General features: G+C 38.2%; 2 protein-coding genes across 2 annotated transcripts in view; one reads left to right on the forward strand and one right to left on the reverse strand.

Moving 5' to 3' along the window:
- The window catches only part of ctdp1 (CTD (carboxy-terminal domain, RNA polymerase II, polypeptide A) phosphatase, subunit 1), a 117,985-nt gene extending 108,442 nt beyond the window's left edge, over positions 1-9,543 (reverse strand). Inside the window, exons 1-6 of the mRNA XM_056254574.1 lie at positions 9,049-9,543; positions 7,342-7,425; positions 7,028-7,121; positions 5,101-5,229; positions 3,740-3,890; positions 2,568-2,658 (exon numbers count right to left, since the gene is read on the reverse strand). Of these exons, the coding sequence (XP_056110549.1) occupies positions 2,568-2,658; positions 3,740-3,890; positions 5,101-5,229; positions 7,028-7,121; positions 7,342-7,425; positions 9,049-9,320 (821 nt within the window). The 5' untranslated portion in view covers positions 9,321-9,543. The remainder of the gene's footprint in view (positions 1-2,567; positions 2,659-3,739; positions 3,891-5,100; positions 5,230-7,027; positions 7,122-7,341; positions 7,426-9,048) is intronic.
- Positions 9,544-11,216: 1,673 nt separating this feature from the next.
- Positions 11,217-15,747, forward strand: part of adck5 (aarF domain containing kinase 5) — a 43,969-nt gene continuing 39,438 nt past the window's right edge. Inside the window, exon 1 of the mRNA XM_056254575.1 lies at positions 11,217-11,327. Within this exon, the coding sequence (XP_056110550.1) occupies positions 11,304-11,327 (24 nt within the window). The 5' untranslated portion in view covers positions 11,217-11,303. The remainder of the gene's footprint in view (positions 11,328-15,747) is intronic.

A 15,747-nucleotide genomic window follows, 5' to 3' on the forward strand; every position in this document is an offset into this window, starting at 1 on the left:
TAACATTAACATAATACCAAAAATAGTGTGTTTGGATAATTAACTTGTCTCAAGGTGATTTCTAGTGGATATATGAATTATGTTCTTCTCAAGTTTGCACAGGTGTCCTAGCAGAGGAACCACAGCTGTAGAGAATGACATTAACTAATGTTAAATAACGTTTGACAACCACAAACTGTCCCAATGCACTGGAAAATTATTTTTGTGCAGTCTCTCTTTCAAATAAACACCTTGATAATTTGTTATTCAGACATTTTGAAGTATCTTGAGCATCCAAACACGTTTGGGGCCACTGGGTATACACCGTAATGAGTATAGATTTATCTGTAAATGTCTGGTACATCTAAACAGCCCATGAACATCTTTCTAACAGCTTGAGTTTTGAAATGGCAAACAATGCCATTCACACTAATAGAAGCATTGGGCTGCAAAGACTCGGCTTCTGTAAGTTTATCGACCTAAAGAAAGTAATCTGTGTGCAGTTGAAGTCTTTGTATGACACAGGCAGATCTGTAAAACGGTTCTTCCTTCAAGGTCAGTATAAGAGCTCCATGAAGCCCACACATATTAAGAGTCTGTCATGAGGAAAGTGAATTGGATTTCCTCCAGTGTAGTTAATGCATAAAACAAGAAAAACCAGTCTGTGCCTGGAAGCCTTCAGATGTTTTTGTCATCAAAGCAGGATAATCCATGCTTTAATACTATGATATAATATTATAAATATTAGTGTGTGTATACATTTAATGATTAAAATGTTCAACATTCAGCTTCCAAGGTTTACGGAGTGTTTCACCTCAAAGGAAATAACATGAAGGATGTACATGAGAGACAAATGCTTGACAGAAATGGGATATATTTTCAGAAAGAAGGGAAATACCTAAAAATGCCAGGTTAAAAAAATATAATTCCTCTGAATTCGACATAAAGAAGATCATGTTGCATAAATGACTACATTGAGGTAGTCCTAAACGTGTTCAATGTTCTCCGTATTCTTGGTCTATCACGCAGTGCCGAATGAATATAATGTGGGTGAAAAGCAGGGGTCTGCAAGACTGCACCTTATATCGGCGCTTGAAAGCAGTCTTAAGTTGAGTCAGAGCTGTTCTCTTCTGTGAACGTGCATTCCTGCAGAGAACCTTTGTTCACACTGCTGGAGTCAATAAAAAACCTCTTTGGATGCTTGGCTTTTATAATTAAAGAAAGAACGAAAGAAAGAAAGAAAGAAAGAAAGAAAGAAAGAAAGAAAGAAAGAAAGAAAGAAAGAAAGAAAGAAAGAAAGAAAGAAAGAAAGAAAGAAAGAAAGAAAGAAAGAAAGAAAGAAAGAAAGAAAGAAAGAAAGAAAGAAAGAAAGAAAGAAAGAAAGAAAGAAAGAAAGAAAGAAAGAAAGAAAGAAAGAAAGAAATAGAAAGAAAGATAGAAAGATAGAAAGAACTTCCCTTGCCTTGAGCAAACACCACTAATAACATCACAGCCCAAATCAAACACTAAAATCAAATCCCGTCCTAAAAAAATATCACTTTGCGGAAGTTACACTACCGTTCAAAGGTTTTGGGTCTGTAAGAGATTTAGGTTACACTTTATTTTAAGGTGTCCTTGTTACAGTGTACTTGTACATTTAAGTACTGAGTAATATTACTTAATTACATGTGCTTACTATAGGGTTCGGGTTAGGATAAGAGTTTGGTTTAGTGTTGGTTGCATGTAGCTATGCAAAATTTATAGTTATTGATATAGTAACAACATGTAACATATGTAACAAGGACACTAAAATAATGTGTTCCTTCCGATAATTTAATGCTTTTGAAAGTCTCTTATGCTCAAAGGCTGCATTTATTTGCTAGTGAAAACATTAATACTGTAAAATAGTATTCCATTTTTTAAACTGTTTTCTATTTTAATATGCTTTAAAATGTAATTTATTCCTGTGATGACAAAGCTGGCATTTCAGCATCATTACTCCAGTCTTCAGTGTCACATGATCCTTCAGAAATCAGTCTAATATGCTGATTTGCTGCTCAAGAAACATTTATTGTTATTATTAATGTTGAAAACAGTAGTGCAGCTTAATCTTTTTGTGAAAACTGATCATTTCTTTTTCATGATTCCTTGATGAATAGAAAGTTCAAGAGAACAGCATTTATTTAAAACAGAAATCTTTTGTAACATTATAAATGTCTTTACTGTCATTGTTGAACAATCTAATGCCTCCTTGCTGAATAAGTTTGGTGACACTTTATTTTAAGGTGATGTAGTTACATGTTAACTTACTAAATGTAATTATGTATAATTTACTGTTATTACTATACTAAGTAAAAGTAACTAACCCTAAACCAAACCCTAATCGTACCTCAATAGTGAGTACATGTAGTTAGTTATTATTACTCAGTACTTATTTGAGTAAGTACAACATAACTAAAATAATGTGTAACCAAAAGTGAATTTCTTTCAAAGACAAAGTTTTGAACGGTAGTGTAAATGAGTTGAATATGATGCTTCATATCAAGAAACACAATGGAATCTAAACTACTCCAGAAGTGTAAGATTGAAATGAGTGAAACATGCCTCACCTGAGGTTGCCAGTCTTAGAGTAGGGATCGATGCATTCATCTCTAGACATGATCCGATGAGAGAAGAGTTTCTTTTCAGGGTCTAAAAAACCTTTTTTAAAAGAGAAAACGTGGTATGAGTGAGAGAAAGAGAGAGGAAAGGATAAAGTGTAAATTAGAGCTGGAAGCAGAGCTATAAACACGGTGATTTCGCACAGACCGCATTGAGACTATTTACAGCTGTAATAAAAGGAAAAACAGGAAAAACAAAACGAATCAATGCTTTTATGTTTTCAAAGGTGCAGCGCTGACAAGCTTTCAATCTCCTGTGTGCGCTTCCTACATAAATCACTTTAAATCAGAAAAGTTGAGCCATTTCCTTTATTCTGTTTGATCTACAGATGTTGTGTCCACAACCAGACTACAGAATCTGGGTTTATGGGAAGTACTGATGCCAAGATGCCAAAAACTTGTTAAAATATGAGACCTCTTTAGGTCTCGTTCAAAAGGTGGTACATACACCTGAAAAAGAGAAACCTGAGGGGATCTACTGTGCCAAATAAATCCTGCAAAATCCTACCTGAACTAAAACCACTGTACACTCTCCAAGCATACCAACTACACGTCCCATAATAAAATCTCTGAACTAGATAAAATAATGAATGCGTCACAAATAACGATTGCCATTATAGCGTATAGGTTATATTACAGATGCCTATACAATGGAACATCAGTAAACAGATTTTGTTCATTGGTCATTAAGCAGATGTTTTTATCCAACGCAGCTAACGGGACACTGAATGCTGGGACAGTCCTTGCAGATGACACTTTTTCGTGTTTGCTGTCAATTTGTTGCACTAAATATCCAAACACAGCAAACAATGTACTTATCCTCAAACTCAAAATACTGAGAATATGAACAAATGCTGCCACCTGGTGTCATAGTGAATTCAATTCTGGTGTCATAGACAATTCAATCTCTAAGAGTTACAAGACTGTTTTGCATGTTTACCATTCGAAATCAAAAAGTCTGATCGCATAGCTAGATCGCTTCTTAACAAGCCGCATGAATTGAAGTATCATGTTTGTAGCACAAATGGAGCAGGACAAGTTCCACATCTAAGTTTAATGCTTAGGGTTAGGGGTTTCTTTGCACTGAGCCATACAGCGTCCGTCACATCATAGTAATGTACCTGCAATGGTGTGAGCGTATAAACGGCTGCCAAAGGTGAAGACGTGCAGCTCATAGAGTTTGGCGATCTTTTCTAGAAAGTCTTTGCAGTGAGGCCGCAGTCGTGTATGAAGCATAGGCTCCCCTCGTCCTAGCTGGAAATGAAAGATTCCCTGGAGAAAAAAAAACATTGCAAAGCAGTTAGAGAAAGGAAAAGATCAACACCACTAGAAAATGATACAATATATACAACCGTTCAAAAGTTTGGGGTCTGTAGGATTTTCTTATTTTATGTTTCTGAAAGAAGTCTCTTTTTCTCACCAAAGCTGCATTTATTTGGTCAAAAATACATTAATAACAGAAATACTATGAAATAATAATTCAATTTAAAATGACCATTGTCTATTTGAATATATTTTAAAATATTATTTATTCCTGTGATGGGAAAGCCGAATTTTAAGCAGTCTTCAGTGTCACATGATCCTTCAGAAATCATTTTAATAGGCTGATTTGCTGCTCAAGAAACATTTCTTATAATTACCCATGTTGAAAACAGTTGTGCTGCTTAATATTTTTAAGGAATCCGTGATCTTTTTTTCAGGATTCTTTGATGAAAGAACAGTATTGCATCTGCTTTAGAGTGAAAAGCAAGATTGTATACATATTCTGCTGCATTTCAATCCTGTCCAGTAGCAGGGGCTTTTAGGAGCATTCATTTCAAAATAAATGTTCTGGACGCTTTAAAAGCAGCACACTGACACATTTTCTGACAGCAGACATAATGCGTTCTTTGAGGAAACCATTTGAGCCTTTGATAGCTCAGTTAATGGTCTAGTAATTGTTGGGTATAAAGATCTGAAATAGATTTTTTTGTTTAGGCTGATCTACTGAGTGAATGCACGCCGGCAGAATGAAAGTATAAACTCCTACGAGAAGAATGAATCGACAATGGAAGGCAGATAAGAAAAGGAGCATGATGCAGTCATTTAAAAGAAATCAATCAATGCTCGGATGCATTTAAGCTCTTCACAGCAACACTTCACTTATAATATTCTAAAAGATTTATAGTTCAAATAATTAGTTATTTTTGCTGAATTCTGAGAAAAAAAAGAAAAAAAAGTATTCATGGTTAAATGAAAAATTCAAAGCATGGTTTCCACAAAAACATGAAGCAGCACATAATAAGAAATGTTTCTGCACCAAATCAGCATATAATGATTTCTGAAAGATCACATGCCACTGAAGACTGATGCTGAAAATTCAGCTTTGCCATCACAGGAATACATTACATTTTAAAATATATTCAAATAGAAAACAGTTATTTTAAATTGTAATATTTGTAACTTTTTTTAATGCTAGTTTAATGTGATCTTTTACTGTTACCTTGTTGGACATACGCTGGCAGTGCTGTTCAGTGGTGTGGATCAGCGTTTGGTCCAGATCCACCATCAGCACTAACTTCCTGTTCCTGTGAAGTCTTTGCTGGTCCTCTCGGCCAAGCTGCTCTGCTTGCTGCTCACAGAGACACAAGGACAAAAAGACACAGAGTATGTACACCGGACACTGATGGTGCGAAGTAAAGGTTTTATGCCCCATTGAAATGGATTTGACCTCACAAGCCATTACAACACCCAGCTTTCTGTATTTAGATGCACATGTCATTGCCTAAAATATAGCAACACTCAAACATGAACTTGAGAAAAAAAGTGTGTTGGATCATAATGCTTTCACTTTTCATACTTAAAAGTAGAGCTGCACATTTCTGGATAAATTGAGATTTTTTTTTTTTTGTTTAAAGGACAAGTTCGGTATTTTACACTTAAAGCCCTGTTTCAAGATCGTTTCTGATGAAATAGAACGGTTAAGATTAAAATTTGGACATGCTGCTGTCCCGTGAAATTTCGGTTTCTGTGGTTGCACCCCCCCACCTCCACAATGGTTGTACAGAAAATTCCACCAAACAGAATCATGGCAATCAAATTGCAACAAAAGTGCTCTGCAGGGACAGCCCATTCACATGAATGATTCAATCGAGGCGACCTCCCTACGCTCTCAAAATACTTAAATATTGGTATATATATGCAAATTTTGCAATAAACGTAAAGTATATTGGCCCTCATTTACAAAACAATTCGGAGGATATTGGGCGTACGGTCATTTTCACACAAAACTTAGCATTTATCAATATGGACATGAGCAGTCGCTACGATCAAATCTCACATAAGGTCTCAGCTTGTGTAGCGCTACGCAAGTTTTTGAGTTAGCGTGACCTTGCGTGCAGCATAGTAAATCTGGTGGAGAATTGTAACGAGAGCATTTTGTTCATTTAGAGAATTTTTCTGACTGACAACCGAAGCTCATCAGTTGATCATTAAACGTTAAGTTTAGAATGTCAAATTAAAATCAAATTATATTAGAATAGATGGGTGTCTGGGACTGTGACCCATTAAAAGTAACAAAATTATTTTTGAAAAATATTTTGAAGGAGGATATTTTGAAGAATGTCGGTAACCAGACAGTTGATGGACTCCATTGACTTCCATAGTATGAAAAAATCAATGGGGTCCATTAACTGTTTGGTTACCGACATTCTTCAAAATATCTTCTTTTGTGTTCAGCAGAAGAAAGAAATTCATACAGGTTTGAAACAACTTGAGGTTGAGTAAATGATGACAGAATTTTCCATTTAAATTGAACTATTCGTTTAAGTACACAGTGTTGTACCTTTGTCTTTTTCCGATTTTTATATACGTTTTTACTTCAAATAAAAGTTTTTAATGTAATTCATCTCACAGCTGCTTGATTTGGTTCATAACAAAGACTTTTTAAAAATCCCTATAAAAAAAAAAAATGCTTCTACAATCTACCATCTATCTGCACTCTAACTGGCAATTTCCACCAACAGCGGCGGAGTCAATAGGTTTCCAATAAAGTCAATGTTTGTATTTTCACTGACTGCGGAACGGCTGAGTTCCGACTCCGTCCCAGCTCCGGCGATCCGCAGCCCTCCGGAGCAGATACGCAGAGCTTCTATTTTTGCCGGATGCCGGAGAGCTCCGCAGCAATTCAGCACAGGGCAGATTGTTATATCGCGCGATCATATGTGAATTCGAGAGATCTCGTTGGTCCTCGTGACTTCAGCTGTCAGTCATGGCTGCAGCCGTACCGCAACAAATCCGGACCTGGTAGGTATTGAAGGACGGCCAAGCACGGAGCCGACGCACAGCGGAGCCGTTCCGCAGTTGGTGGAAATCCGGGGTTATACACACCTTTCAGAATCTCCATCCTCACGAGTGGCCAACTCACTCACCTCTGAGCTGACCATCAGCTCGGGAACACTGTGCACCATGGAGACGGTCGCTGTAGAGATGGGCACCTGCTGCTTTCCGTTCTTGCTCTGTAGTCTGGAAGGCAGAAAAAAATTTAAGTGCATCTTCAGGACCATCTAGTTAAGCACACTACCAGAAATATCTCTGAGAGCCAAGACAAGATAAAAACAGGAAAAGACAATAATAGCTTCTTCTGAATGTCACCTGACAAACGTCATTTCACTTTTTTAGGGTAAGAGGGGAGAAACAATTCTGTACTGGAGATTAACAGTGCAAAAACAAGATGTAGACTCACTGAGTTAAGTCCTGGCCACATTCTGCACACAAGCCCTTCATTACAATGGGATGACTGCATTCTTCCACTTTTGCTATCACACCCCTGCCAAAAAGACAAAAATGTGTAGAAATAAACAATACAGGTACAATAAATGCACTTTATACACATAGATTATGCTTGTTAACAAGTAAAATAAAAACTCTATACGCATCATTACGGTGAGATTCCACTCAATGGACTGGGAATATGTGTGAAAAGCTTCTCTTCGAATTCCAGTGCAAACTGTTGTTTTTATAAATAAGCTAATTTTAAGTAAAAAAAAACAAAAACATTTGACCAATGTCTAATGCTCGCAGCACCCTCTACTGTTAAAGACGGCAAAAAAGCAATCAAAAACGACATTAATTGTCATTAAATAAGCTGGATTGAAGGACTCGTTGCATTTAAAAATAATAATAATAAAACTCAATAATAGGCATAATTTACATCACACCCATGAACCATCACCTAACTGCTAGTCGGTCATAGGCAGTAGGCTATTGGAAAAGGCCATCTTTAAACTGTGATGTTGAATTTTTGGTTAATGGCCAATTATTTTATACATAAATGCAGTTTTTTTTTAAATCCCCATTCTTAAACATTTCCAAAAGGAACGAGAGCATTTTGTTCTTTTAGAGAATTTTTCTGACTGACAACCGAAGCTCATCAGTCGATCATTAACCGTTAAGATTAGAATGTCAAATTAAAAAATCATCTTCAAAATCCTTAAAACTTACACATAACAAAAAAATACCGTAAGCTGTGTAATCATTTAGCAGTGTATTTGGATGATTAAACCCCTTAAGATTTTTCTGTTCTTTATCTTTATTTATTTATGTATTTATTTAAATAGTAGTTATGTTTTGCTGTTATCAGGATTTGTTGTAATTGTATTAAGTTTTGTGTTTATTGAGGCATGTTTTGTATTTCACTCAGCTATACTTTTAGTATTAATACTTACTTTAAAAGGAAAAAGAAGAACAAAAACATTCTCAAGACACCATTTGAATCTAATAGACATGATGAACTAATATTCACAAAACTAATTTTTATATAAGGGGTCTTTACAACAAGAACTTAAAATTTCCTGCAAAACTTCTGATGGACATGTAAACATTACGGTATCGTGTGGAAAGTGGATTTAACACGTTTCTCTTCCACTACTTACTAGACTTGGCTGAATTATTCCGCCTGCATGCGTTCAACGACACACCCTCTTCCAAAGCCCCGCCCTCTAAATTCGTGTCAGCCAATCCGACGGCAGCAAAGAACGACGCACAAGATGATTGACTGGCAGAGAAAGTTTCTGATTGGCTAAAAAGGGCGGGCCGCTCCCCCAACTCTTGTTTTGCTGTTTACAGAGCTTAGGGCTATCAGAGTTTAATATCTCTCAAGAACGCTGTAGCGTACAGTGGTATATGTCAAATAATACTAACAATTTATGGATGATATTAAAACAGTCACTTCCAACACCTTTACATATCATTAAACGTGTTTATACAGGACGCGTGGAAGTTTAGCTGCTGCTGTCACGAGCCCAGCGTGAGCGCCAGTGCGCGTGCCACTTAGCTTTGCGCGAGCACGCTCAGCTAATGAGCAAAGGCAGCTAATTTAAACGTAAAACGATATGTCAACTGTTAAATCGTGATGTGTGATGGCCAATAGAGCCATGAGAGCGCGACTTACCCGGGCGCGATGACCTGCCCGAGTTGACAGCACAGTTCCCGCACAACTCCAGCGCGGTCCGACTTCAGCTTCCTCTCGGGCGCTCTCGACTCGCTTTCGGCGGGTATAGGCGCACAAACCGCGATGACAGAGTCAACGTTCACCAGAGCTCCGGGTTTCACCTTCCACTCAAGCAGCCGCAGGGGACGCGCTCCAGCGGGGTAGCGGATCTCCGTCACCTGCACCGTGGGGCCCTCTGGTGCCGCACCGCCGGAGTCTACAGACTCCTCCATCACAGCTTCACACTTCAGCCACACACACGCGGCGGACCGCAGCGAGCGCGTATTGACAATTAATAAAAAGAGTAAAAATCTCTCAAATAATCCAGAGACGTGCAGGACGATAAAGCGATGAAAACGAGCTGTAATGCAGGACAGGCTGAAGCGCAGGTTCACTCTTCCCGCCCGTAAACAGGAAACACAAGGCTGCTGCACGAGCGAGATTTCTTCCACTTCCGGGAGACTTTATCACTCTTCATCATAGATATATGACTCTTCATCTAAACCTACATTCATATTAGAGTCTAATCTGTATAATATACTAATAACAATTATATATGTATAATAGTATTGTATATAAATATAAACAATATAATTTTTTTAAATAATGCATTAAGTACACTGAGACTGAGTCATATCAAACTGGTGGTTCAAAGTAAATCTGACTTGAGCATTTGTACCAAACTGTATTTATGTATCCCCTCCCCCTTTTGAGACAGGCAACCCCCTGCTTTGTGATGTAATCTGATGAAATATCACGATCATACCATCTGTCAAGGGATTAAGCAGCGCGTCATCGCAACGTCTAAACATTTTAGTTTGGGGGTATATTTTTACGTTTTTTTACTTGGGTTGAATTTCAAAGCCGGATTTACATCATCACTAAATAATTTATTCAAAATATGATCGAAGAGGAAGGCATCTGTTATATCTTTCCATGTATGCATTTGGCAGACCTTTTTATTCACAGCGGTGCTTTTAAGGTGTAACGTTAGCCTACTTTTAATCAATACAAGTGTTGCCATTTTGCACGGTTCTTATAATCTAAATATTATCAATATTATGAAACACTGGAAAGAATTACTCCAAAGTAAAGAAAATGCTGTGTAGAGCCATCTTTCCAAAAGTAGTTTAACTTACTTGTTATGATGTTAGTGCGTATGTAGTTTTCTTTATATATTTATGTAATTCTGTGTACTGTCCCTTTAAATTAAAGGCATACACTGCACTTCATGTAAAAAAAAATTTTATTTAGCATTTTATTTCTGTATGTTTTTTTTATTTAGTTGTTTATTAAATTTGAATGCTTAAGTTTTTCAAAAAACTGTCACGTGACTGATGATGTCACAGCAGGCTCTTTCCCAACTGTCCAATCAAACTACACGCGAAGTCATCTGTTCAGATTCCATGTCCTCCTTGTCAAGTATTCAGAGTGGAAAATCAATATGTAGGCAAGATCTTTTAGAAGAAATAAATCAATTAATTTTTAGATTAACTCAACAAAATATATATATACAGTTTATTTGGGTTGCAGCGCATGTATTGAGGGAAATGAAAAGGTGGATAAGTTAGTAAATGAAGCCCTGAAGGCAAAGCATATATACAAGTTCCACTTAGTAAATCAGAAATTAAAGTTATTATTTATAGCATTCAGAATGAAGTGATAGTTAAAAAGTACAGTAATCTGAGACGGCAGGAGGAAAATATGGGTTGAGAATAGGGAACGCAAGATTAAATGGCTGCCTAAATATAATAGGAAAACCCCAGCCTGGACTAAGACATTTAATTGTGGAGAAGTGGAAAACATGTACTCTTGACATGTAGAAAGTACTCTGAAAAAAGAAAAGAACTAGAGAGGGCATTCAGGGCAACGAAGAATGGATTGAGTTTAAAAAAAAAACTACTGCGTTTGTATGGCACACAATCTATGATTAAGGAAGTTATGATCTTTCTGAAAGAAACTCAGCTTGCAAATAGAATTTAGAATTATTATTTTTTCTCGTGTAAACTACTGCCCAGTAAGATCCCCATGGTAAGATCACACCTCAGTCCAGAAGATGGCGGTAATGCACCTCGTTTGCAAACTGTCAAAAAAAACTACAGAAGAAGAAGAAGAAGAACTACAGGCGTGCGTGATCTTGAAGCGCGAGGAAGTGTCCGCGAGAGCGAAGTCTGAGTCACTCGTGCGATCATCATCAGCCCGACCGGACCGGACACATGGCGGCAGAGACATTTAGATCGGTAAGCGCAGCATCGTCGTTAGCCGCTCATTTCTGCTGTTGTTCAATCGATCAGTGAGTTGCTTATGTGCTCGAGCTGCCTGATCAGTATGATGCAGTCAGATTCTCTATGAAACAAAAGGTCACTGTATTTCGATTTCACACTTCAGGATTTAATGGACATGCATTTAAATGGAAGATATATTCCATGCCATTATCCAGTCTGGAAGTGCAGGTCTGATCCTGAATCAGCAGTCAAGGCCAGGGGAAATGTCAAAGCATGCCTTGTTCTTTATCACTGTAAGACTTAAATCCCAAACTAAAGACTAATCTCCAAGTATGAGAATAGAAGTATAGGGAAGAGTGCCTGTCCTGCAGTCTGGCACTTGACAACACCCTTGCAAAACATTACCATGGTAACCATAGTTTAAATAACATAGTGTTACCGTTTACTATTGTAACACTCCTTCAAACAGTGCAACAAAAAAAAAAACTTCAGATGCTTCATTATGATGAATTTAACTTTTCATGACAATGGTGACTAATACCATAGACTTAAAGAGAGTTTGCTAATACCAAGTTTTACAATGGTAACACTGGCTGTCGTGCAGTGCTTTTCAACCAGGGGACTGGGCCCCACTAGGGGGCCTCAAGATGACTTACAATGATTTAAAGTCGGCATGCAACCGAAGTTGCAATAGTATTTTCTTCTCTATTGTGACATATATCAGAGTGAAACGGCTTCTCGAACAAGAAAAATGTAGGGCACAACGTTTACTATGGTTTGCTATTGTTGTGATGTCATGTGCGTGTCAGGTTGTTCTGCCCTCATGCCAGCAAACACGACATCAAAGAGAAGAAATGTTGCTGCAAGAGAGAGGGGAAAATCTGGAAAGTAATTTAAATGAATACATTCTCCATAGCCAATTTTTCGTCAATATATCTTTTTCTAGTTATGTCAAGCCCTAAAATATTTTATCGGGTAGAAATTGCCTTTAAAAATTATTTTAAAAATCCTTATCCTTAATTCTTATGCAGTAAATTACAAACAACTGTAAAAATCATGTGATTTTGTAGTGGACAATGGGGGACTTTAGAGTAAAAAAAGGTTTAGAACTACTGCTACACATAACAAAAAAGTACCATGGTACTACTGTGTTTCAGTTAATTTTTTCTTTTACATGTGCCATACCAATCCCACATATTTTGTATATGCAACACAGTAGTACCATGGTGTTTTTTAAGTACTTTGTACTACTATCAATCCTGAAAATGTGCTTTCATTCATGTACTTAGTTACCATGTGATACCATGGCACTGTGATGGTACTTTTGTCAGGGTTACTATAGTATTTAGGCTGGATCTGTTGTTACCTAGAACATTTTTGGAAGGGGATTGATTTAAAGTCTCTTTCTTGGACAGAAGCTCTCTGTTTGGAGCATTGGCTCACAGAGATTTTGCCGACTTGTGCAGTTGTGTGTAAGAGAACGAGGGGCCGTTGTTTAATCATACTCTATAGAGACCTTTAAGCTGGAGCACATCCCTGACCTGTCCACAAATCAACCCGCCTGAGTAAAAACATTTTGTTCCCTGCTTCTATAAACATTCAACAAACAAACAACCCCCTTCTTTCACGTTCCCCGCACGGCCTTGATGGGGAAACTCTTGTGTTTCAGTGTACAAACTGAACTGAATCAGCATTGAACTGAATTTAGCTGAATAACGACACTATTTTCTTCTGTAGAGCTGAATTTGAATTGGCCCCATATTCGATGATAAATTTTGCATCATTGATAATTATTTTCCTGTTTATACTGTGAAGCTGCTTTGAAACAATCTGTATTGTATAGGCGCCATAGCAACAAAGGTGACTTGATTTGAAAACACACCTCACAGATCATCTCTTGAGATATTTTGACATGCTAGCAGGTGTAAAATTGAACATTTCTTTCCACAATTCGCTTTAACCTTCAAAATCTAATAATCTGTGTCCATAGAGACTAGGGCTGTCAACGAATATTCTAAATTCGAATATATATTCGAATAGTTTTAAAAAACAGAAATTCGAAGGTGAAAATTAATATTCGAATCATGTGGAAAAACACGCCCGCGGTAGCAGAGGCGCGGCTCTGCTTTGCGAGTGGCAAAATTCTGAAGCTTAAAATGTAAAACGCATTTTCCAGCTGCACAGATAGAACAGTGAGTGTCTGGCTCACTCATTGGCGTGCTGCGGCAACTGCACATCCAATGGCACGGGCGCCTCCAACGTGTGCGCCAATGAGCTAGCATTACATCAGACACGTCAGAGCCCGCCAAGGGGGCGTGGCCAGACGCCCTCGAAATAGTAGTAGGCTAGCAGCAGCAGTTTACCACAGCAACGCTCGCTCGGAGCGTTCAATGTCGGTTCTATATACTGTAAAACTTCAATTAATGTTAATAATATTTGTTTCAATCACCGAATGAAGTCTGCTATATTTAGGACAAGAGTCGCGACCTTACATTGCTTGCACAAAACTCTTGATCAGCACTAAACATTTGTTTATTGTTGTTCATTTAAACCGTTATGCGCAGAGAGCGTGAGGGCGAGAAAGAGAGAGAGAAAGAGTGCCTGCGAGTGCGAGCGAGAGTAAGGTCTGTGGTCTTGGCCATTAGTTGATTTACTTGTTTTTGTGTAAGTTAATACGTTGTCAAATATGTTTAAACTTAATTAAACTACCTATACAAGTAGTTGTGTCTCTTTGTATTAATTTGTCCTGTTATTGACGTAATGCGCGTCATTGACAAAATGCGCAACCAGATATTCGAATAGTTCGAATATATGTGGTTTTTTTAGAGGGAATATTCGAACGTCATTTTTGAGCAATTTTGACAGCCCTAATAGAGACATACTACACTGAACAAAATTATAAACGCTTATGCAACACTTTTGTTTTTGCCCCCATTTTTCATGAGCTGAACTCAAAGATCTAAGACTTTTTCTATGTACACAAAAGGCCTATTTCTCTCAAATATTGTTCACAAATCTGTCTAAATCTGTGTTAGTGAGCACTTCTCCTTTGCCGAGATAATCCATCCACCTCACAGGTGTGGCATATCAAGATGCTGATTAGACAGCATTATTATTGCACAGGTGTGCTTTAGGCTGGCCACAATAAAAGGCCACTCTAAAATGTGCAGTTTTAGGCCCCGTCCACACTACTGCGTTTTCGTTTTAAAACGGAGACCTTTTGCTACGTTTGCACCTCCCGTCCACACTAAAACGGCAAAAATGGAGACCCAAAACGGAGAAGTTTAGAAACGCTGCCGACCCGTTTTTCGCTTTGAATCTCCGGAGGGCGTTTTAGTGTAGACGGTCTAAAACGGAGGACTTTAGAAACGATGACGTAGTAGAGGCTCACGCTCGGCTCTATGATTGGGTGTCATCAGTCATGGCGTATATCTTTTCTAGCAGCTGTTGTACAAGTAAATTCTGCATTTTACAACGCTATAACTGCCTACATGCGCCGGAGTCAAGCTATTATTCGAGCGATCTGTGACAATACCCGTGTGCAGCGGCGGCGTTGACCGTACATGGAGCGTCGGTTTGGGGTTAACCCAGAGCATGGTGGGATAATTTTATCAATTAAGTTGTTTACACCGGCACGTGCATGCCCAGTGTTGGTGAATGGTCACGTGATCCGCGTTTTCAGTCGTTTTAATGTGGACGGAGATCAATTCTAATACGCAGCTAAAACCCTGGTGTGGACGGAGATCGTATTCGTTTTAATTATCCGTTTCTAAACGAAAACGCAGTAGTGTGGACGGGCCTTTACTGTATTGGGGGGGTCCGACCCCCCCCCCCGTCCCCGTAAAAACAAAAAAGTTGTTGATTGTGGCCTGTGGAATGTTGGTACACTCCTCTTCAATGGCTTTGCGAAGTTGCTGGATATTGGCAGGACCTGGAACACACTGTCGTATACGCTGATCCAGAGCATCCGAAACACATTCATTCATGCTGACTGCAGGAGTGTCCAGCAGAGTTGTTGCCCGTGAATTGAATGGTCATTTCTCTACCATAAGCCCCCCCGGACCCCCCCCCCAACACAGATTTAGACAGATTTGTGAACAATATTTGAGAGAAATAGCAAATAGCCCTTTTGTGTACATAGAAAAAGTCTTAGATCTTTGAGTTCAGCTCATGAAAAATGGGGGCAAAAACAAAAGTGTTGCATTTATAATTTTGTTCAGTGTAAATGCAAATTTTGCCTAAATTATTATGTTTGTTGCTCTCTCAACATGTAACACATTACCTGAGTGAACTTGCAGTTTGACTGGTGTTTAATTAGGTGTTCAAGCACGAAGTGCTGAAAACCTATTGTAATTGTAAGGATTTTTATTATTATTAGTGGTGCTTGCTGAAAGCAAGGCAACACTATTGTTATTGTCCATACTTATTAGTGGTG

This window comes from Rhinichthys klamathensis, unplaced genomic scaffold, assembly GCF_029890125.1.
Source record: "Rhinichthys klamathensis goyatoka isolate OS25496 unplaced genomic scaffold, OSU_Roscu_1.1 h1tg000111l_1, whole genome shotgun sequence".
Taxonomy (NCBI): domain Eukaryota; kingdom Metazoa; phylum Chordata; class Actinopteri; order Cypriniformes; family Leuciscidae; genus Rhinichthys; species Rhinichthys klamathensis.